At 37.5% G+C, this 26,127-nt stretch overlaps 1 protein-coding gene across 1 annotated transcript in view; it reads right to left on the reverse strand.

Annotated features, from left to right (window-relative positions):
• The window catches only part of LOC128649915 (alcohol dehydrogenase 1), a 264,525-nt gene that overhangs the window by 13,531 nt on the left and 224,867 nt on the right, over window positions 1-26,127 (reverse strand). Inside the window, exon 8 of the mRNA XM_053703466.1 lies at window positions 20,626-20,764. Within this exon, the coding sequence (XP_053559441.1) occupies window positions 20,626-20,764 (139 nt within the window). The remainder of the gene's footprint in view (window positions 1-20,625; window positions 20,765-26,127) is intronic.

Genomic DNA, 26,127 nt, shown 5'->3' on the forward strand with positions numbered 1-26,127 from the left:
CTCCCTTGGATCCCAGCCATATGCGCAAATCTCTTAAAGATTGATCATCAAATTATTCTAGATGCCCTTAAGCATTGGGATACTAAAAGCATACCGTGACTATCTCACCCCTCATCCTTCCCCCCATGTATAAGATCCATTAGCATACTAGTATCAATGACTGAGACCCACATTCATAGCTGGTCTGATACAGCAGATTTGCCCATTTCCTCTTTATATAGAGATAACTATATTCTAAAATTTGAGGATGCTAGACATACATTTTCTCTCCCTTTTCACTTCGGTTTGATACAGTCGCCTAGCTAGCATTCTTAAAATCTTGGGGTTACCAGGACAATCAATACGAAAAACCTACGTTTAGGAACTGAAATGGGAGTCTGGAGCTTCATTTAAATGATCCCCTCTCATTCCATTATGATATATTAATCACATCCCCCAAAACTAAGTAAACATAATCAATATAGGATAAATAAAAAGAGAGAAGTGCTGAACCTGGGAACGAACAATAGCATAATAGCTTGTTCTATGGCTAGTTACCACCCTAGAAGCAGCCTCTTTTTGCTCAATATGGGCCTTTCACAGAGAAGAACTTCCTGTAGCATATCAGTCCGATCCTGACTTCACAGTACAGTCCAGCCCCGAAATACCAGGCAATCCCTCTCTGACAAGAGAAACAGCAAAACCCCAGATGTACGTTTAGGCCTATTGTGGGCCTCGTCAGTGAGGTGCAGCCATCATCCCTCTAGGCACACTGAGCAACGGGTCCATGTCTGGATTCCCGCATCACACTTAGGGAGACTTCCCTAAGTGTCATAATTTGCATAAATAAAAAGAGAGAAGCGTTTAACCTGGGAATGAAACAATAGCATAATAGCTTGTTCTTGGCTAGTTACCACCCTAGAAGCAGCCTCTTTTTGCTCAATATGTGCCTTTCACAGAGAAGAACTTTCCGCGTAGCATATCAGTCTGATCCTGACTTCACAGTACAGGTCCAGCCCCGAAATACCAGGCAATCCCTCTCTGAACAAGAGAAACAGCAAAACCCCCAGACATATTATGCTATTGTTCGTTCCAAGGTTGAGCGCTTCTTCTTTTAATTTATGCAAATTATGACACTTGGGGAAGTCTCCCTAAGTGTGATGTGGGATTTACGATGTGTACCCGTTGCTCAGTGTGCTAGAGGGTTATGGCCTGCACCTCACTGACGAGACCCACACCAGGCCCGAAAGTACGTCTGGGGTTTTACCGTTTCCCTTGTTCAGAGAGGGATTACCTGGTATTTCGGGCCTGGACTGCACTGTTAAGTCAGGATCAGACTGATATGCTACAGGAAAGTTCTTCTCTGTGAAAGGCACATGTTAGAGCAAAAAGAGTCGCTTCTAGGGTGGTAACTAGCCATAGAACAAGTATTATGCTATTGTTCGTCCAGGTTGAGCGCTTCTCTCTTTTAATATATGCAAATTATGACACTTGGGGAAGTCCCTAAGTGTGATGCGGGAATCCAGACGTGGACCCGTTGCTCAGTGTGCCCTAGAGGGTTATGGCTGCACCTCACTGACGAGGCCCACACTAGGCCCGAAACGTACGTCTGGGGTTTTGCCCGTTTCCCCTTGTTCAGAGAGGAATTGCTGGTATTTCGGGGCTGGACTTGCACTGTTAAGTCAGGATCAGACTGTATGCTACAGGAAAGTTCTTCTCTGTGAAAGGCACATGTTGAGCAAAAAGAGTCTGCTTCTAGGGTGGTAACTAGCCATAGAACAAGCATTATGCTATTGTTCGTTCCCAGGTTGAGCGCTTCTCTCTCTTTTAATTTATGCAAATTTTGACACTTGGGGAAGTCTCCCTAAGTGTGATGCGGGAATCCAGACGTGGACCCGTTGCTCAGTGTGCCTAGAGGGTTATGGCTGCACCTCACTGACGAGCCCCACACTAGGCCCGAAACGTACGTCTGGGGTTTTGCCGATTCCCTTGTTCAGAGAGGAATTGCTGGTATTTCGGGGCTGGACTGCACTGTTAAGTCAGGATCAGACTGATATGCTACAGGAAAGTTCTTCTCTGTGAAAGGCACATGTTGAGCAAAAAGAGGCTGCTTCTAGGGTGGTAAACTAGCATTAGAACAGCTATATGATATTGTTCGTTCCCAGGTTAAGCGCTTCTCTCTTTTAATTTATGCAAATTATGACACTTGGTGAAGCCTCCCTAAGTGTGATGCGGGAATCCAGACGTGGACCCGTTTGCTCAGTGTGCCTAGAGGGTTATGGTTTGCACCACACTGAACGAGGCCCACACTAGGCCCGAAACGTACGTCTGGGCGCTTCTCTCTTTTAATTTATAATCAATATAAGGCCTGGGATAGAGATTTACACATTGAGACAGAGGCAGTCCGAATGGTTCAAGGAGCTGACGAGAGCAAAAAAAATCCCTGCATTGTGCAAACATTATGGGAACTTTACTAACAAATTGAGAGTACGTTGGCATCTGGTCCCAGTTACCCTACATAAATACTATCAGACGGCCTCCCCACTGTTCTGTAGAGAATGTGGCAACTTGGGTACTACTATACACATTTGGTGGGAATGCCCTAAAATAAGAGGATTATGGAGAAATTTTTTTGGAATTCTAAACAAACTGAATATCCGAGTGCAGTTGAGTCCAGCTTTGGGGCTTTTACATCATGGAACTTCTACATTGACTAAGGCAGAAAAACTTCTAATGTCTTATATACTCATGGCCACAAAGTTGGCTATAGCAAGAGATTGGAAACAGTCTTCTCCCCCAGCAATGGCTAAAGTAGTTTCTCTTGTGGAATTTATAATGAATATGGAATTGTATGCTTATAAGTCCTTGAACAAGGTAGACTTATATTATGAAACTTGGAACCCTTGGGATGAACTTGGTCTAGACAAATAAATAAACTATCATCCACATAATCTTCCCCCTTTTTTTTTTAAAATACTCACTTCCCTCTTCCCTTTTCCCATGCTCCCCTTTTCAGGCCCCCCTACTGAAGTACACAAGAAGCGAATCCAACTTTATCATCTCATTTCAATGTTGGCATGATAGACCCATATCTATCTTAAGAGTAAAACATTATAGGTCACGTATGTAGCTATAAGATCCACTTCTTCATTTACTGAACCAGATGGTCCAGAAGTTGCCATAACGATAGCTACTTACATTAGAGTGTACAATAATATAAAATGAGGATTTCAATTAACTAGATAATGACTGTAAAAGTTATGTTATGTTACAGCTTTTTATCTTTGTATTGTGAATACATTGCTATGTAACTTCATTGTGATTATTTATGATTGTAAAATGTCAATTTTTCTAACTGAATCATTAATGTTTTTTAAATCCTCAATAAAATAATATTTTATTTTAAAAAATGGTATTTCCCAGTAATCCCTTAAAAAATTATCTACACTATTATAGAAGGGAGCCAGAAATTTGGCACTGCCACCAAATTTGTGACATTATTACCACCATTCCACATCCTCTCCAGCAAGAAGCATTGGCATTAGGGTATATGCGTTTCTTTCAGGGTGAGGTACCAGTGGAACAGAACTTTATGGTTCAGTTCTAGTAGTCTAGGGGATGAGGATGATTTATGGGAGTGATAAAATATATTTGAAAAATATATACACAAATGTGTGCACTCTACTAATAGGTAGTAGGACCAAAACAGGTGCTGTGAATATTCAAGAATGGACAAGGCAGCACTCAAGTCCAATTCCAACAGGTAATGCATGCAGCTCCTTGGGTACTACTACCTTAAAAAGCAGATTAATATTTGCCAGGTCATTTGGAGCACTTAGTGTTCAAAACATGCTCACTGAAAATCATTAAGGACAGATGTTATCGCAAATTGTTAGTAATTGTATACTGCAAGATTGTACAGAGACAGCTTTAGATTCAAATGCCTCACCACGTTGTGATGTCAGAGTTCCTGGATCACATGTAACGGGATCTTGTATCCACACTTAGCAGAGGATCCTCCAGCAGAGGATCCTCCAGCAAAAGCAGCGGGCTGAGACTGTGATTCAGAGACACAGACAGGTAGCTTGTGTGTTGATGCCGCAACTGGCATGTACAACAACACATCCAGGGATACTGTAGACAAGGTAAGGCGTGAGTGGTAAACAAGATACCTCCGGACACACTGTGATACTGTAACGGGATCTTGTATCCACACTTAGCAGAGGATCCTATAGCCAATGCAGCGGCTGTGACTGTGATTCAGAGACACAGACAGGTAGCTTCATGTTGATGCTGTAACTAGCATTTAGACATTCAGGGGTACTGTAGGACAAGGTAAGGCGTAAGTGATAAACAGATACCTCCAGACACACGTGATCCCAGGAACTCTGACATCACAATGTGCTGAGGCATTTGAATCTAAAGCTTGTCTCCGGACAATCTTGCAGTATACAATAACTAACTTTTGCCATAACATCTGTCCTTGAGGATTTTCAGTGGAGCGTGTTTTGAACACTAAGTGCTCCAATTGACCTGGAAATTATTGATCTGCTTTGTAAGGTAGCAGTACCTGAGGAGCTGCATGCATTGCCTGTTTCCCTACTTTAATTACGCAGGGAGCATGGAACTGTGCATCCAATACTTTCACTATAGGGCTTGAGCGTGTGTGAACACTTATGTGCTCATATTTATTTTTATAGAATTTTCACTACAATGTATAATGTTTTTTAACATATTAGGTACCAACTTAAAAGAGGAGGAAGACTGCTTATCTAATAGAGCATTTGTTCTAGAACCAGGCCTTCAAATGTTTGAAAGGTGATAGGAGGTCAATAAATTAAAGATATTATACCTCTTGTAATATCAGTTTTTTACAACACAACTGAAGGCACTCAAGTTAATGTATTAGCAGAGAGAAGAATAATGTATTAAGTAGTTACACTGTACATGTGGAATTAAAAGTGGTAGATTGGATCAGAAGACTATGGGGCTTAATTGATGGCATGGAAACATTATTTAGGACACTATGCTTTGGCTTGTTATAATTTGGCTAATCTTCAAAAGTACTTACCCCCTAGTGCCAAAAAATAATAATGACACTAACAAAAAATTAGGGACAGTGCTAAACGGTATACAACAATTATAACACTTAAGGAGAACAAAATTATATAGAATATAATTTATATTTTTTATTTTATTTAACTTAAAATAACTAACTTTACACTTAGAAAAAAAAGTTTTTTAAAAAAACACACATAATAAAAGTTTTGAGGCTTGTTCGAATTTATTGCCAGTGCATTTAGCAAAAACTGTCTGCACACACATAATTGTTTACTATATCTTATTTGGAGAACACCAGTTGTTAAAAAATCTATGTTGACTGATAAAGTAACCATATTTGTGAAAGTTTAACAATCACCACTACTTAAAAGTATCAAAACAGGCAAAGAAATGTGTAATATAAGTGCACCAAAAATAGAATATACAATCTAGAAATCTTCTGTGAAAGTGTCTTTAAAAAAGGAAAAAAAGACAAAAACAATAGTGAAATACTGTATAAAATCCATTCAAGGGAAAAAGATGAAATCGTACTCACACAGACAAGAGCTATGACTTAACTCTTAGTATTAAAAACCCCATGTAATCAATCCAAGTAGGATAAACAAAGGACCAATGGAAAAAATATTTATTATATAAAATGTTACTCGAGTAAAACGGATTTCATAAATGAACAAACCACATTGTATCAGCATAAAACATCTAACAACAAGGGCTAGCCGAAAGCGGTATACAGTTGAAAGGAGTCCCAGCCCTCCAGATGACATCAGAGTTCAAGCGACCAATGGTTCCAATGTACGTTTCACCGGACATCCTACCCCTAATTATCAACCATAAACATTATTTGTTTGCCTCAAGCATCTGAACATATCTGCCAAGCCTCTTTAGAGACACAGTATTATGAATAGATTTCAAGTGCTGAATACACTCAATGTCCTATATTTATGAATATATGTTTTTAAATATTTATCAAATACACCAGTGGATATATGTTTTTTTTATGTCAAATAAGAAAGCGAACAAGTCAGCTAAAAATGCACAGGTGGCAATGAATAATAATTACCATAAAACTGCAGAACATTCCATTAACAACACAAAAGAAAAAGAATAGGGCCTACGTCAAACTATATACGCTTAGGTCCATGACACAGAAATGTCTCATCATTCCAATATAACTAACGAGGCTCTCAACCATGTCCTCAAAAGATTACATTAAAGAACTCATGAAGGAAGTTTGTACGACACAGCAATTGACCAAAGAGTCAAACTAATGGAAGAGAAACACGATTCTCTGCTGACAGATATTAAACAACAATGTGACTACCTGAATACACATGATGAAACATTGTGGGTGCTCATAGACGGTGTTAAAGACTTACATAATAGAAGCAGGACAAACAACTTATGAGTAAGAGGGGTTCCTGAAACAATTGCCCTCTCCCAGCTCTTCAAGGATGCTTACAAGATCCACAAAATAGGGGCAAGTCTGGAGAAGTCTTGTAAATGGGAATGCAAGGAGGTTAACAAGAGAGGAGGAGAGAAGGAGGGCCATGAGCAGAGGAAGGGGACGGAAGGGAGAGTATCTGGAGACTAGGTTGGAGATATAGGGTTGAGCAGTGTTATTGAGAGTTTTAAAATTTAGAGTCAGGATTTTGTGTTTTATTCTGGAGGTTGGAGGACGCAAGAAAAGGGACTGGCAGAGAGGTGCTACAGATAAGGAGTGATGTGTAAGGAAGATGAGCCTGGCAGATGAATTTATTAAAGATTGTAAGGGAAATAGATGGCAATTAGGGAGGCCAGAGTGGATGGAGTGGCAATAGTCAAGACAGGAAATGATGATAGAGTGGACTAAACACTTAGTTGTTTCTTGAGTGAGGAAGTGCCAAATTTTGCAGATGTTTTTAAGGTGGAGGTGGCAGGAATTGGCCAAAGACTGGATGTGGGGAGTGAAAGTGAGATCTGAGTCAAGTGTGACCCCAAGACATTGGGCATGCAGGGTTGGGGTAATGATGTTATTATCAACAGTTAGAAATTTGGGGGCTGGGGATTTTGGAAGAAGGGGAAAATAAGGAGCTCAGTTTTGGAGAGATTTAGCTTAAGGTAGTGAGAGGACATCCAGGATAAGAGTCAAATAACTCAAAGCAGCTGTCTAAAAGTGTTTTTTTCTTGCTGTATTCTAACCAATAAAGGGAATTGATATGTACAGTACCTAGAAGCAAAAACTGTTAAATATTGAATATATAATTTCTCTCTCTCTCTCTCTCTCTCTCTCTCTCTCTCTCTCTCTCTCTCTCTCTCTCTCTCTCTCTCTCTCTCTCTCTTCTATTTTCCATAAATGCTCTCTTATTCTTTATTTTAAAAGTCTTGAAGTATCCCTTATATATTGTTTTTTACAAACACACTCAACCAGGAATATAACCCCTTTATCCATGGACATAATTATATCTTTATATAAAATTCCTCCCCTGTGATTGATATTGTAACTCATTTTTTCTTGCAGCTGTATCTACAAGCTTTGCAGCAATGACATAGGTAAAAAACTTTCAGTTCTTCCCCATGTAAATCTATTTCCTTTAATTTTGTGGTTGTGCATCTAATGCACTTGGTGCTAGGATGTTTTTCAGATTTTTAGATCATCTGTATATAAAACTTATATAGGGTTTTATCTTATCCTTCAAAACTAGGTCTGTTTGTAAGATGTGCCAATGTTTTTTTTATAATCTGTTCAGATTGTTTATGGTGGATATTGTAATCAGTAATAAAAGGTACATCTAATCTCTCATCATTGGGAACTTCAGTGGTCTTACTCTATATTCTAGTAAGTAATTCCTTTCTAGTTTTATTATCTATCCACAGTTTTACCTACTTCCTCTATATCATAGTCCTTTTGTTGACTGATTTCAGATGTGAAATCAGTCAATGATGTTTCCATAGTATGAAAACATCATCTACGTATCTTTCATAGAGTACAAGGTTTGCTCCAAGTGGGTATTGGAAAAGGAACTCTTGCTCCCACTTGGCCATAAAAAGATTGACATAACTTGAGTAAACCTTTTACCTATTTCAGTCCCTTTTTTATAGTAAAATACACCCCTGGACACAAAGTAGTTATGTTCTAAAATCATCAGGGAGTTAAATTATTTAGCATTAATAATTCCGATGTATTTTTGCTTTATTTAAATGGGTCTTTAACAGTATTTCATATTCCATAGTAAGATAACATTTCCAGAATCTTTAAGTGGGTTTCTCACTTAATAGTCTTTCTTGCTTCATCTCATGCCTTATCTGCTGGTTTTATAATTATATTATGAGATATTGTAGATGAACATGCAATGCACCAAAAATATACTTAAAATTTATCTTGGGGGCTGGATTATATTTCTTTAATACATTCAAAAATTAAAGCAGAAATTCCCATGTTTACTGTGTTATTTTTTAGCATGACACTAGAGTATTTGGCTCAAAAACTTCATATATGATCAGACTTGTTTTCAATATAGTCTTTATAAAAAGAAATAAAAGAAATAATGAGTGCCAAAAGTTATGATCAGAAAATACAGAACAATTATTCTTAATACTATAACTACATTTGTTGGCAATGGTTTACATTAGAACAAGGGTGTGAGAACAAAATTAATTATATTCATAGCATCTAAAGAAGTTTTATTTGTTAAAACATCTAGATGCAATTTTGACATAATGGTTTTAAAACATGCTTTGCTAATTTATATTCTTGATCTAAGGTTTGCAATGATCACAAATAAATAACACTGTTACTGTTTACATCCATTAAAAAATCATCTCCCCACATTTTTCCCTTTTGGGACTAATAGGCTCAGGGCTTAGCCTGAGAGTACCAGGACTTGGTCTGAGTGGTCTGGTTGGAGCTTGAAAAACACTTACACGCCTGGGAAGATTTGGGTCTTCCTACAGTTATGGGTGTTTCTCAGTGGGTACAGGTTGGACCAAGGGTTTTTCTTTTTTTTACAGAAATCTACACTTGAAGAAAAAGTAGTAGGTACAGCAGGAAAGAACTCACAAACTGTGGCATTTCATCAGAATTCAGGATGTTAATGACTGAAGTATATTCCATGTTTAACATATTAGATAAGTGCATGTTTTTTTCCCTTAAATTGACATTTGTTTAGAGCGTTTAAAAAAAATGTAACTTGAAAATATATAAATATTTTGGTTTTATGCTGGTGTTGGTATGGGCAGTCTGTCACCATGGCTACATTATGTGCAAACATGCATTTTTTGTTAGCTGCTATTTGCATAATAGAAATGTATGAGTTTAATGACTTATAATGTTTGGTGACTATATCTAGAAAAGAAGTGATTCAGGATTTTGTGTTTTATTCTGGAGGTTGGAGGACGCAAGTAAAGGGACTGGCAGAGAGGTGCTACAGATAAGGAGTGATGTGTAAGGAAGATGAGCCTGGCAGATGAATTTATTAAAGATTGTAAGGGAAATAGATGGCAATTAGGGAGGCCGGAGTGGATGGAGTGGCAATAGTCAAGACAGGAAATGATGAGAGAGTGGACTAAACACTTAGTTGTTTCTTGTGTGAGGAAGTGGCGAATTTTGGAGATGTTTTTAAGGTGGAGGTGGCAGGAATTGGCCAAAGTCTGGATGTGGGGAGTGAAAGTGAGATCTGAGTCAAGTGTGACCCCAAGACATTGGGCATGCAGGGTTGGGGTAATGATGTTATTATCAAACAGTTAGAGAGTTGGGGGGTGGGGATTTTGAAGAAGGGGGAAATAAGGAGCTCAGTTTTGGAGAGATTTAGCTTAAGGTAGTGAGAGGACATCCAGGATAAGAGACAAATAACTCAAAGCAGCTGTCTAAAAGTGTTTTTTTCTTGCTGTATTCTAACCATAAAGGGAATTGATATGTTAAAAACAGTACTTAGAAGCAAAAACTGGTTAAATATTGAATATCTAATTTGCATCTCTTACTCAGTGTTCCAAGGTGCATTGGTAACAATGAATTCAGAGTATTTCTGGAGGTAAACAAGCGGGATACTTGTCTAGATCTGCTAATTTTCTATATTTGTCTTATATCCGCTTTTGTACATGAGGTATATATATATATATATATATATATATATATATATATATATATATATATATATATATATATATATATATATATATATATATATATATATATATATAGTATATATATATAACTGGCCTTCTCCATAGAGGTAATTTAACTTTCTATGAACTTATTTGTTCTCTAAAGGCCAATGTGAAAAAAAAAAATGAAAAAAAGGTATGAATCTATTGTATGAGGGAAATAAGACTTTTACAAAAACTTTTATAGAAAGACATTAACCTCAATCTCATCATTCAGTTCATGGGGGGTTAGGCTTTTAAAATTCTGCTTTGTTCTGCAGAAGCTGTTTTTTTAAAATTACACCCTCTCCAATAATTTTTAACCTTTCAAAGTATTAGAGTTTCTGGCATGCACTTCTCTAAAATGTCTCTCTCTCGCTCTCTCTCTCTCTCTCTCTCTCTGTGATATACCTTTAAGGTATCTCCCTGCATGCACTTCACTCCTTTAAAAGGGAGCCTCCTACTTTCATACCTTGCCTGATTATTGAGAAGACAAGCAGCCTAAAACCTGCACCTTTCGCTAATGTTCAGGTCTCATCCCTATCACTTGGATAACTCTAAGGATATTCCTCTACTAATCTCCAGATAAGCATACGTGGGACCTTCCAACAATTTCCCAGTACCTTAATCTACGTTCCAGCCGCCACAGCTTTTACGCTCTGAGAAGAATCCAGTTCAGCTCTCCCTCTGCAGCACCTGTCAGTTTTACACTGACCGAGGTACCGCTGCAGCTATCCGACTGTGGATCATCCAACCGGAAGTGAGTCACACATTCACCGCGGACCGATCAGTTCAGCAGCAGTGATCCTCTGTCTCTCTCCACAGGTAATTGTTCCTGGAATTCAACTACCGCTTGTTGTTCTTATTTAAATTAACTACTAACTGATAACTTTGGCCTGAGTTGCCTTGAATACCTATTCCTCCTGCTCAGACCTACTTATATTACCAGTTGCAACTACAGCTGTGAAATTGTTTCTTATTATCCAGAGATTGATTCAACCTAACTGAGTGACTGACTTTGTACATATTTTATGGGTGAATGTGTGTGAAGGAAACTACGTTACCAAGTCATATATACTGATTCTATCAAGCTCTGCTGTAAAGACTTTTTCATGTGATCTTTGCTTTAAATTGACTTCTGATTGAAAGGAGTTCAGTAATACCTTTATCTAATTCTACTGGCTATTAACTGCTCACTGTTTCATTTTTCTGTCAAACAGAGTCTGTGTTTGCAGGAATTGCTAAACAAAAGAGCTACATTTAAACCATTTCTGGTAACTGAGTGCTCAATTCTTTACATAATAATCAGGCCTAAAAATAGATCTTGTTACATTTATTAAACATGGATCCCATAGTAAAAAATGAATTCACTAATGTGTACCAGAAACTGGAATGCTTAGCCCATGCCGTACAAGAAATCCAGACAGAGAATAAAGCCATAAAAGCAATGATAAAAGACTGTTTAACCCCTAAACAAGTGGATATACCAGAACCATAAGTACATACACCAACACCTTTTTCTGGGAAACGATCTGAGTTCCGTGATTTTAAAAACGCTTGCAACTTGATGTTTTCCCTGAAACCACGCACCTACCATTCAGATAGGATTAAAGTGTGCACCACAATTTCATACTTACTAGGAGAACCACGCACCTGGGCTAACAGATATTTTGAGCAAAATAACCCCATTTTAGATTCATTAAATGATTTTTTTTCAGCAATGACAAGTCTCTATGAGGACTCTAACAGCCAGCTACAAGCTGAGACAAAACTCCAGTCACTTAAACAAGGGAAAAGGACTGTAGAGGTATACACTACCGATTTCCAGATGTGGGCCTCTGACTCATTATGGAATGAGGTAAGCTTACGTAACCAGTTTCGATTGGGTTTGTCTGAATCATTAAAAGATGAACTCTCTCGACTGGAACTCCCTGAAACACTTCCTGGGTTAATCAAGCTAAGCACCACACTGGACAGACGTCTGAGGGAAAGAAAAGCTGAAAAAGGCATGTATGACCCTACAATCAGGCGCACTTATTCCTCATCATTCACCCAAGACAGAAACTTGACTACAAGCACCCCAATGGAGATTGGGGCAATCAAAGGTCCTCTGACTCAAGAGGAGAAAACAAGGAGAAGATTAGGTAATTTATGCCTTTACTGCGCTCACAAGGAGCACACAGTTTCAACTTGCCCACTCCTATCAAAGCAAAAGAAGGGTAAGACAAAGAATTTAATTTCATTATTTAATCTATCTACTGCTACCCATCTCACTGTCTCTCTCTCCCTACAGTGGGACCGTCTCCACATCCAGAGTGACGCATTAATAGATTCCGGGGCTTCAGGAATATACATTGATGTTACTTTTGTTAAGAAAAATAAAATTCCCACAGTGTGTAAAGAGCAACCAGTCTTTGTGAAGTTAATAGATGGTACTTTGATTCAGAAAGGCCCAATCACACACCATACTATTCCCTTACTCACAACAACTAAAGATGGTCACACAGAATATCTCACTTATGATATTATTCCTATTGATAGACACACTATTATTTTGGGATACATATGGTTAAAAACATATAATCCAAGTATTGATTGGTTAAAAGATGAGATAAGTTTAACATCTGTATATTGCACAAATACATGTTATCCACATTGTTCTATTTTATCTATTGAGACTGGTGTTCCAGCGGCATATTCTGATTTGGTAGACGTATTCGATATGAAAGAGGCTGAATCATTGCCGCCACACCGTGAGTTCGACTGCCCCATAGAGTTAATACCAGGGTCTCAAATACCCTATGGCAAAATATACCCACTGTCCCAGGATGAGCTCACTCATTTACGTACATACCTAGACGACAATCTGAAAAAGGGTTTTATTTCACACTCAACATCACCCGCCGCAGCTGGTATATTTTTCGTTAAAAATAAGGATCTAAGTCTAAGACCCATAATAGATTACAGAGCCTTAAACGCGATTACAGTTAAAAAACGTTACCCATTGCCTTTAATACCAGAATTATTGGAAAGACTCACCATCGCCACCATATATACCAAACTAGATCTAAAGGGGGCGTACAATTTAATTCGGATCAAGAAAGGAGACGAATGGAAAACAGCTTTTCGTACGCGGTACGGATTGTTTCAGTACAACGTTATGCCTTTCGGGTTAAGTAACGCACCAGCAACTTTCCAGCACTTCATTAATGAGATATTCCGAGATTTAATTGACATATGTGTTGTAATTTATTTGGATGATATTCTTATTTATTTCACCAACTTACAAGATCATGAGAAACATGTACGCTGGGTTCTCACCCGTTTACGATCCAAGACAGTATAACATGAAAGACAAAAGCGCAAAAAGAGGGGATTCAAGCGTAATTTGTTAAAAAGTGCTGTCTTGCACAAACATAGACTTCTACTCACCAGAGTTAGTATAAAAATAAGCCTTTATTGATACAATCTTTAAAACGATACTCTGTGTCCCAAGTACAACAATCCGTTTCCCAAGGTAATTGGCAGCTGGAAGTTCTTATATGCAGGATACGACCTGCGGCGGGCGTAGCCGGCTTGCCCACCCTCAGCTGTTTACTCTACGGTTGCGGAGCTTGGGACCGGTGGTAGATTAACCCCAACGTGTTTCCCCCGGTATTCGCCGGGCTTTCTCAAGGGGATCTGGATAAGCACAAACGGATCTCACCCATTTACGACAACATAGATTATTCGCCAAACTGGAAAAATGTAATCACCTCAGCATTCTGGAGGTCCCTGTGCAAACTCCTACAGATAGATACACACTATACTACTGCCTTTCATCCTCAGTCGAATGGCCTGACTGAACGGTTAAATCAGACATTAGAACAATTTCTACGGTGTTATCTAAGCCATCTCCAGGATGATTGGGTTGATTACCTTCCGATGGCGGAGTTTTCTTATAACAACTCTATATCTTCTTCAACCAAGGTAACTCCATTCTTCGCTACATATGGTTTCCATCCAACCACTATATCGTTCTCTACTACTACAGTGAACTGTCCAGGAGCAACAGATTTCAGCAACACCTTACAGGATAGACTTCAGTTGCTTAAAACTCATCTCCTGGAAGCTCAAGAACATCAAAAAAAGTACTATGACTTACATCATTCCCCAAGCCCCACCTATAAGATAGGTGACTTGGTTCTCCTGTCCACAAAAAATCCGAAGCTCAGTGTACCTTGCAAAAAGTTGGCCAACCAATTTATTGGTCCTTTCCCGATTGAGGCAGTTGTGAACCCGAATGCAGTTCGGTTGACTTTACCCAAAGATCTTACTGTTCATCCTACGTTTCATGTTTCTTTGATCAAGCATTATGAAGCTGGTTCCTCGCTACGTCAGGTTCTTCCTCCTCCACCTATTTATCACCAAAATCAGTTGGAGTCAATCCTTGATTCTCGAATACGTCGCGGACTTGTCCAGTACCTGATACAATGGAAGGGCTATGGTCCTGAGAGCAACTCCTGGGAGTCCCATACGGATGTTCACGCACCTGATCTGCTCTCCGCCTTTCATCGATGGTTTCCTGGGAAGCCCATTCCCCGCTCTCTCGCTGCCTGCCCTTAAGGTGGGGGATATGTGATATACCTTTAAGGTATCTCCCTGCATGCACTTCACTCCTTTAAAAGGGAGCCTCCTACTTTCATACCTTGCCTGATTATTGAGAAGACAAGCAGCCTAAAACCTGCACCTTTCGCTAATGTTCAGGTCTCATCCCTATCACTTGGATAACTCTAAGGATATTCCTCTACTAATCTCCAGATAAGCATACGTGGGACCTTCCAACAATTTCCCAGTACCTTAATCTACGTTCCAGCCGCCACAGCTTTTACGCTCTGAGAAGAATCCAGTTCAGCTCTCCCTCTGCAGCACCTGTCAGTTTTACACTGACCGAGGTACCGCTGCAGCTATCCGACTGTGGATCATCCAACCGGAAGTGAGTCACACATTCACCGCGGAGCCGATCAGTTCAGCAGCAGTGATCCTCTGGTCTCTCTCCACAGGTAATTGTTCCTGGAATTCAAACTACCGCTTGTTGTTCTTATTTAAATTAACTACTAACTGATAACTTTGGCCTGAGTTGCCTTGAATACCTATTCCTCCTGCTCAGACCTACTTATATTACCAGTTGCAACTACAGCTGTGAAATTGTTTCTTATTATCCAGAGATTGATTCAACCTAACTGAGTGACTGACTTTGTACATATTTTATGGGTGAATGTGTGTGAAGGAAACTACGTTACCCAAGTCATATATACTGATTCTATCAAGCTCTGCTGTAAAGACTTTTTCATGTGATCTTTGCTTTAAATTGACTTCTGATTGAAAGGAGTTCAGTAATACCTTTATCTAATTCTACTGGCTATTAACTGCTCACTTTTTCATTTTTCTGTCAAACAGAGTCTGTGTTTGCAGGAATTGCTAAACAAAAGAGCTACATTTAAACCATTTCTGGTAACTGAGTGCTGGATTCATTACACTCTCTCTCTCTCTCTATATATATATATATATATATATATATATATATATATATATATATATATATATATATATATATATATATATATATATATATATATATATATATATACTATATATATATATATATATATATAAATATATTTCAACTATTTCTCGCTTTTCTATTTTCCATAAATGCTCTCTTATTCTTTATTTTAAAAGTCTTGAAGTCTCCCTTATATATTGTTTTTTACAAACACACTCAACCAGGAATATAACCCCTTTATCCATGGACATAATTATATCTTTAATATAAAATTTCTCCCCTGTGATTGATATTGTAACTCATTTTTTCTTGCAGCTGTATCTACAAGCGTTACAGCAATGACATAGGTAAAAACTTTCAGTTCTTCCCCATGTAAATCTATTTCCTTTAAATTTTGTGGTTGTGCATCTAATGCACTTGGTGCTAGGATGTTTTTCAGATTTTTAGATCATCTGTATATAAACTTATATAGGGTTTTATCTTATCCTTCAAAACTAGGTCTGTTTGTAAGATGTGCCAATGTTTTTTTATAATCTGTTCAGATTGTTTATGGTGGATATTGTAATCAGTAATAAAAGGTACATCTAATCTCTCATCATTGGGAACTTCAGTGGTCTTACCTCTATATTCTAGTAAGTAATTCCTTTCTAGTTTTATTATCATATCCACAGTTTTACCTACTTCCTCTATATCATAGTCCTTTTGTTGACTGATTTCAGATGTGAAATCAATCAATGATGTTTCCATAGTATGAAAACATCATCTACGTATCTTTCGTAGAGTACAAGGTTTGCTCCAAGTGGGTATTGGAAAAGGAACTCTTGCTCCCACTTGGCCATAAAAAGATTGACATAACTTGGAGTAAACCTTGTACCTATTTCAGTCCCTTTTTTTACAAGTAAAATACACCCCTGGACACAAAGTAGTTATGTTCTAAAATCATCAGGGAGTTAAATTATTTAGCATTAATAATTCTGATGTATTTTGCTTTATTTAAATGGGTCTTTAACAGTATTTCATATTCCATAGTAAGATAACATTTCCAGAATCTTTAAGTGGGTTTCTCACTTAATAGTCTTTCTGCTTCATCTCATGCCTTATCTGCTGGTTTTATAATTATATTATGAGATATTTGTAGATGAACATGCAATGCACCAAACATATACTTAAAATTTATCTTGGGGGCTGGATTATATTTCTTTAATACATTCAAAAATTAAAGCAGAAATTCCCATGTTTACTGTGTTATTTTTTAGCATGACACTAGAGTATTTGGCTCAAAAACTTCATATATGATCAGACTTGTTTTCATTATAGTCTTTATAAAAAGAAATAAAAGAAATAATGAGTGCCAAAAGTTATGATCAGAAAATACAGAACAATTATTCTTAATACTATAACTACATTTGTTGGCAATGGTTTACATTAGAACAAGGGTGTGAGAACAAAATTAATTATATTCATAGCATCTAAAGAAGTTTTATTTGTTAAAACATCTAGATGCAATTTTGACATAATGGTTTTAAAACATTCTTTGCTAATTTATATTCTTGATCTAAGGTTTGCAAATGATCACAAATAAATAACACTGTTACTGTTACATCCATTAAAAAATCATCTCCCCACATTTTTCCCTTTTGGGACTAATAGGCTCAGGGCTTAGCCTGAGAGTACCAGGACTTGGTCTGAGTGGTCTGGTTGGAGCTTGAAAAACACTTACACGCCTGGGGAGATTTGGGTCTTCCTACAGTTATGGGTGTTTCTCAGTGGGTACAGGTTGGACCAAGGGTTTTTCTTTTTTTTACAGAAATCTACACATGAAGAAAAAGTAGTAGGTACAGCAGGAAAGAACTCACAAACTGTGGCATTTCATCAGAATTCAGGATGTTAATGACTGAAGTATATTCCATTTTTAACATATTAGATAAGTGCATGTTTTTTTCCCTTAAATTGACATTTGTTTAGTGCGTTTAAAAAAAATGTAACTTGAAAATATATAAATATTTTGGTTTTTTGCTGGTGTTGGTATGGGCAGTCTGTCACCATGGCTACATTATGTGCAAACATGCATTTTTTGTTAGCTGCTATTTGCATAATAGAAATGTATGAGTTTAATGACTTATAATGTTGGGTGACTATATCTAGAAAAGAAGTGATTAATAAAATACTAAAGCTACTCTTCCTTGAAATGGTTTTTAATGTTTTTTAAATGATCTTAAATGACCCATTAATTGTGATTTTGTGTGTGATTACAGTTACTTCCCAGATAGACAGCATTGTAGAAAATGTTTTCTGTCTCTTAAAGAGCCTAAAAACACAGAAAATCCTGTTTTTCTGCTCTTCAACCTTGAGCATAGAAGAAACAAGAAATGAGTACACAATGGCAGCATCAAAGTAAAGTCCAAGAATAGGCAGCACCACCTTTGTCTTGCAAAAACTCTTTTTATTTCTTTCTTTAAGCAGGAGTGGGTACAAAAGAAAAGCAGACTACGTTTTGGGTTACATACCCTTAGTCATGTCAGTTATACATGTGTACCTTAGCAAAACTCCTCCCATTTAGATATTTCTTTCCTATTACTCATTATTTGTTCAGAATAGCTCCCTCTACTGGAGAAAGAGTATAATCACATTTTGAAAGAAAAACACACACAAATATATACAGAATGTAGGCAGCTTTGAAAAACCCATTACAAAAACAAGCTTGAATCAAAATATCTATTCATACCATTTGGACTTAAGGCATCCAATGTATAAATAAAAAAAAATCCTTTCTTTTTAATAACAGTTCCCTATTCCCATCTCTCCTGGGTATAGGGACCCAGTCTATGATTCGGAATCTTAACTGTTCAATTGAGTGACCTGCCTCTAAAAAGTGGCAGGCCACAACTTGTGTTGCACCATCCTGTCTCTTACCCTTTGTGTCGTTTCACCAATATAAATTTTGGCACATGGGCACTTAAATAGGTACACAACAAATGTAGCATTGCAGGTGAAATAACCACTAATGAAAAACATTTTACCTGTTGTAGGATGATAAAAGCTGTCTCCTTTTGTCACACTATTACAGCTTGAACAGCCCGGACATGGGATGCATCCTTTCTTTTGTGTGCAAAAATATCCCATGGTTTTCTTTTTTAGACTTCCCACGTCTGCCCTTACCAATATATCCGTCAAACTTAGAGGGTGTGTATAGGCAGGCATAGGAGGGGGGGGGGGTCCTTAAAAATCTCTACCCCCGGATGGAATGCCTTAATAATGTGCCAATGGCGTCTGATGATCTTCTGAATCTTAGGACTTAAAGTATTAAATTCTGAGACAAAAACCTTCCTTTCTTTGTTCTTATTTTCAGTTAATAATAGGGCTTTTTTCGTTAGATCTTATTAACCTCCTCAATATTTCCTTTAATAAATTCTGCAGGGTAACCCATTTCTAAAAAGTGTAGGCCTTCTTCAGCTAGCCTAGTCTCTATAAATGTTTCATCTTTTACAATCCGTCTGACCCTCAGCATTTGACTCTTAGGGGCATATTTATCAAGCTCCGTACGGAGCTTGATGCCCTGTGTTTCTGGGAGCCTTCAGGCTTGCCGGAAACAGAAGTTATGAAACAGCGGTCTAAAGACCACCGGAATACATATTCCTTATCTCACCTTTACCAGTGTAGTGCCAGTTTTAGTCTTTTTTGTTCCTAACACTAAAGACCACTGCTCCATAACCTGTCTGCCTGCTTTGAGGCGGCTGACAGAAATCAACCCGATCGAATACGATCGGGTTGATTAACACCCCCTGCTAGCGGCCGCGAATCTGCAGGGGGCGGCATTGCACCACAGTGTATGCTGTAGGCATTTATCGATGTGCAGAGGACATGATCCGCATGCACCATAGTAAATAGAGATTTTTTTTGAGAAGGAGGGTGAGCACTTGAATAATGGAGCAAAGTATTGCGATCTGTTTCCTTTCATAATAAATCTGTCAAAATTGACTCATCCTTGTTATAAATTTGTTTATATAAAAAATGAACACTCTCCTCACTCCACATGAGTGTAAACTTTTTATACCTGGAGTTGAGATTAAGGGTTCGTATAAACTTTTGTAAGGATCCAACGCCCCCCCACCATATGCCAAAGATATCATCTATATAGCGCCACCAAGTGACGCCATATAGATGAAACAATTCATTTTCAAACACTAGGTGTTCTTCATATCATTTCATATATATGTTGGCATAGGTAGGGGCAACGTTGGACCCCATTGTTGTCCCTTGTCGCTGTTTATAAAAGGTATCCTGGAACAGACCGTAATTGCAGCATACAATAATTTCCATCAGTTCCATAATGAACTAATCTTCTTGCAATGAAAATATTTTACTATCTGCCAGTGCACTTTTAACAACATCCATCCCATTTGTGTGTGTAATAGATGTGTACAGGCTAATAATGGCAAGGCTATAGAGTATACACTTTTAATAGTTCCCTGACAATTCATGACTTTTCAAAAGAAAACCATTGGTGTCTCTAATGTAGGATGAGGATTGCATAACAAAAGGCCTATGAACTCTATCTAAATAGATTGAAATGTTGGTAGATATGGAATCAGTCCCTGCCATGCCCTGGTGGTTTCAAAAGGTTCTTGTGGACTTTAGACAGGTATAAAATACTGGAATAGTGTAATCTTCTTTTATTAAAAATGTCTTTGTTACCATGTCTGAAGCCCTTCTCCACAGTGCAGATAATAGTTTCTAGAATCCTTTTGGATGGATGAGAAGTTAGTTTATCATACATTGTGGTGTCAGAAAGTTGAGATAAAATTGTTTCTACATAATAATCCTTATTTAACACTACCACTGCTTATTTAACTTCTTGAATTTGTAATTTGTATAATAAATTAATCACCATATTTAAATAAAAAAAACTACACAAGACATACCTTTCACCCTTACGCAGAAGTTCAAATCCTTCATTGATTTTATGAAAGGGCAGTTTGTGAGACACCAATCCGTCCAATGTAAACTTCTTTGCCATCGCATCCCTGACTAGCACTGGAACAAAATCCTTGCTCTTCCAGCCTGTAAAATCCACACAATGTGTATCACAAAAATGGCAATAAAATCTCCAAATGACTCATAATAATCGAATTGTTTGTAGAAGTATGATTCTCTAATAGAGTTAATTTATACCAAAATAATATATAAAAAGTTTGCCTTTTCAGTATTACACTAAAGACGGTATCTCAGATTCACCCCTTTGATGCACATAATGAACTATGTTCGTCAAGCACATCACAGCCAGCAGACGCATGATGATGCCTCTTCATCCTGCAGGGGAGTCAACATAAAAACACTGTTTTCGGTGATGCCCACACTACAGGCCGGCAATCCATTGGTGATCTCGTGAGTGGCACTCCCAGGCTTCATGGAAGTGCCAGTGATGTCACCATGTCTGCATATGGTGAGGTCACAAAAGGATTAAGCCAGGAAGCTTGGTGTAGCTGCGAGGGAACTGGATGTGGGGAGGTTCTTCAAGCCCCTTAATCTCAGCTCCCATTGCATCCACAAACCTCAAAGACTCATTTGAAAGAGAAAAGCCATTAAAAAAAACTGCTACAAAAACACACAGGTATACACAGGGATTATAGTTTATGTGCACAATGAAAAAAACTAGTATAGTCAGGTGATCACTGTAGTAACAGTGAACACCTTGCAAGAAAAAAGTGCTTTTATTTCTGTACTGCAAAATGGGGCATCTCTAATCTATATTATAACCCCCAAAAGCATGTATAGGCTCCTATTTCACATGTGGCTACCTTTGATGACAATTTAGTAAGGTGATCACTGTAACACTAGTGGTCACTGGGCTAATTTCAATATTCCACAAATTACTAGAGTATAAACAAAATACTCACAAACACATTGCACTCAACAGTGCAAATTGGGCAGGCTGAACTCAGAGTTGTTCTGCTAACTTGCAATCCACCTAGCCACTCTCAGACCGACCCAACACCTCCACTAGTCTCGGCACCTCTGTTAAGGATGGTACAGCTCCGCTAACAAAATACTGCACACAGCACCACTACTAGAGTGGCTCAGGATCAAAGCATGGTAAGTTAGGGAATTTCAGTATACCTCAAGGTGCAGACAGAGGATAAACAGAGGCTCACAGGTTATGTACATTAAAAACTATTTATTCACAACGCGTTTCTAGGTACATGACTGTTTTATCAGGTGATAAAAAATACAAATACAAGTGAGCTTAAATACCTGACTTCCTTGATGTGTTTAACCAACTAATGCACATGTCAAGAAAAAAGGGGGATGGTCTTTTACTCCTACATGGATTGGGCAGCAATAATGACATTGCAACCAATGTTACAATGCATATACACTATTAGTAGAAAGTGCTACAATTATATCAAAAGAGTTGCCAAAATGCCAAATATATATGCGCATAGTGTTTTAAAGGTAAATATACCGGGGTAGTTTCGAACACAGATGGAAAAAATAGAATATACTACAATACAATATTACACATACACATATTCTTGTCTAACATCATCAAACACATATTCTTGTCTAGCATCATCATGTTTCTAAATCATCGATCTGTTGTGTAACTACACAGAACAATATATTAACTAATGCCATGGATAATATGTATAGAACAACAAAATGATAAAAACATTCTAGATAAAAAATCCCTCATATGTTAAAGAACACAAATTCCTAAAAATTAATTTGTATTTCATATATGATTATTTACAACAGGACAGGGTGAATCTATTGCGGAAAGACATAATATATCAAAATCACATACATAGATATGATCTAGCATATATCGATCAGATTTTAGTCATTAAAAGCTGCAAGGTCAATATTCTCATTCAAACCATATGGTGACAATGACTGCATTTTCCAAATCCAATAAGTTTCTCTTTGTCTAAGCCTTATAAATCTATTTTTACCCCAAGATCTAGGAATAGACTCAATCGGGATAATCTTTAAAGCATCTATGTCAGAGCCATGATTACAAAGTACATGTCTCGGAACACTATGTTTTAAAAAAGTATTTTTAATATTTATTAGGTGCTCCCCCCATCTTTTTTCGATAAGTCTAGAGGTTCTACCTGTATATTGAAGTCCACATAAACATTCTAGAACATAAACCACAAAAGAAGAATCACGTGATTCTAGATTTGATACTGAATGTTTCTTGAGTGACATTAGATTTGAAACAATCAGTGCCAGTAGTAATATGCTTGCACAAACCACATAGTTTTTTTGTTTTTTGTTTTTTTGTGGTTTGTGCCCCATTTACACTGTTGAGTGCAATGTGTTTGTGAACATTTTTTTTATACTCTAGTAATTTGTGGAAGATTACTGATATATACTTCACCATTGGAACACCCTCTTTTATCTCTTTCTAGATTTCTCTACCCACTTGTTTTGGTGAATCACGTATGATCGTTGGAAGAGGAGCTGCTATATGGAGTTGGACACTTACTTTATGATGGACTTTCATCATTTTTGAACTGTATCAGACATATATATTGATATCACTTATTTTTGATGTCTATAACACATCTTAGTATTTATAATATTTATCTTATATTAATTAGAGGTAGTAATTAGAGTTATTGGGCACACATATTACTGATAACATTACCACCTATATTGATGCAAATAGTCATTTTTGGGGTTTTATTCCCAAAATTTCAATATTATTTATTGCTATCTCACATGCCATAAATTATAAATGTAATAATGGCATATTGTGAATCTGCTGTGCCTGCTGAAAAAAAACAATGTATATTGTGTGTGGGTCACTCAATAAAACTAGACTTACTATAAGGTTTGAATGTAGGTAGGCAACAATAGCTCAAAATTGGCACAACACTTAGGTGTAAAAAAGGCTTAGCAGTGAAAGAGTTAAGTTGATATGTATATTTTCACATCATATTATATTACAGAAAGAGCAGCCATTAAATTGAGATACAAATATGTGTGTGTGTGTGTATAATAAAGATATAGGTGCATCTCCAGGCCAATAAAGTATCAACTTGGGGTGCACAATTTGAATTTTTTTTTCATTCAGCTTACAATTTCCTGGCCCAGGCATTTAAAGGGGCATAAAACCCAAAAAAAATTATTTCATGATTCAGAAAGAATATGCAATTTTAAACAACTTTCTAATTTATTTACATTATCTAATTTGCTTCATTCTCTTGCTATATTTTGCTGAAAATCATATCTAGAAAGGCTCAGAAGCTGCTGATTGGTGACTGCACATAGATACCTCATGTGATAGCTTACCTATGTGCACTGCTATTTCTTCAACAAAGGATATATAAATAATGAAGCAAATTAGATAATAGAAGAAAATTGGAATGCTGTTTAAAATTGTATTCTCTATCTGAATCATAAAATTAAAAAAAAATGGGTTTAATGTCCCTTTAAATGTAGAGCAGCCCACATCAGTTATACTTCTGTCAGCTAGGCAGCCATAATAGACTAGATCTCTTGTCCTGCAGCACTTCTGCTTAAAAACCCAAAGGAAAATGTACTTCCTAGTGTGGCTTCTATATAGCAGCAAGGCCCACATAAGAGACTGGCCCACTGGGCATTTGTCCTGTATGCCCTATGGCCAGCTTTGGCCTGTAATTAGTCTATTATGAATCATATTTAAACTAACATTTTAATAGGTAGTTGTAAAGAGGGTGTTTACTACTATTATAGTATACAATGTGTATGACTTTAGTATACATACAGCAAAATATAATTAACATCCCCAGTTAGAGGCAGATTACAATTTCTTGCTTTCGCCCATATATATTTTCTATTTTTTTATCACCTAAGATTTATATTTATATTTATCTTTTCACACTGTGTTCTTGTCATTTCCACCACATACATACTTCATATTTTCCCTCTCACCGTTGCTTTCTTTCCCTCTGTTGATATGGATTTCCCTTACAATCTCCTCTGTTTTTTTCCTTACTTTTTATTGAGTATCTCCCTCTTTGCGAAAGTTATTCTCCATTATTTTTTCCAAGAATTTAATTAGCCTTACTCAATGCCCTTTTCTACATTTCTTCTATTACTTTTTAAATTATATTTAATAAATTAAAGGGGCATAAAATGTAAAAAATAGAGTTGCCTGTTTACGTCTGTTATCAAATTTACCCCTTTCTCTTATTATCATTTTGTTGAAATTTAGCTGCGAGCATGCTGAGTGCCTGTTGTGAGCACTGTATGTAGGAAAATGTTACAAACATTGGGATCATTTCCAATCTTTCTTTTCAATACCAGAAAACCAGGATTGTCCATTTTTTTATCTTTTTTTTTTATCAAAAGTATCACAACCTTTCTGGTTCAAACAAAGCTGAGGTTGATATTTCTAATGACTTTTAATCTCATATCCCCCATAAGCAACACGTTACAACTGATAATGGCTGTGGATCATAGAAAACCTAAATGAATTAGGCCTAGATTTAGAGTTGGGCGGTAGCCGTGAAAACCAGCGTTAGAGGCTCCTAACGCTGGTTTTTACCGTCCTCTGGTATTTGGAGTCAGTCAGGAAAGGGTCTAACGCTCACTTTCCAGCCGCGACTTTTCCATACCGCAGATCCCCCTACGCCATTTGCGTATCCTATCTTTTCAATGGGATCTTTCTAACGCCGGTATTTAGAGTCGTGGCTGAAGTGAGCGTTAGAAATCTAACGACAAATCTCCAGCCGCAAAAAAAAGTCAGTAGTTAAGAGCTTTCTGGGCTAACGCCGGTTTATAAAGCTCTTAACTACTGTACTCTAAAGTACACTAACACCCATAAACTACCTATGTACCCCTAAACCGAGGCCCCCCCACATCGCCGCCACTCGATTAAATTTTGTAACCCCTAATCTGCCGCTCCGTATACCGCCGCCATCTACGTTATCCCTATGAACCCCTAATCTGCTGCCCCTAATACCGCCGACCCCTATATTATATTTATTAACCCCTAATCTGCCACCCCCGCTATCGCTGACCCCTGCATATTATTATTAACCCCTAATCTGCAGACCGCACATCGCCGCCAGCTACGTTATCCCTATGTACCCCTAATCTGCTGCCCCTAACACCGCCGACCCCTATATTATATTTATTAACCCCTAATCTGCCCCCACAACGTCGCCGCCAGCTACCTACAATTATTAACCCCTAATCTTCCGACCGCATCTCACCGCTACTATAATAAATGTATTAACCCCTAATCCGCCTCACTCCGCCTCAATAACCCTATAAGAAATAGTATTAACCCCTAATCTGCCCTCCCTAACATCGCCGACACCTAACTTCAATTATTAACCCCTAATCTGCCAACCGGAGCTCACTGCTACTATAATAAATCTTTTAACCCCTAAAGCTAATTCTAACCCTAACACCCCCCTAAATTAAAT

This window comes from Bombina bombina, chromosome 2 (assembly GCF_027579735.1).
Source record: "Bombina bombina isolate aBomBom1 chromosome 2, aBomBom1.pri, whole genome shotgun sequence".
NCBI lineage: Eukaryota > Metazoa > Chordata > Amphibia > Anura > Bombinatoridae > Bombina > Bombina bombina.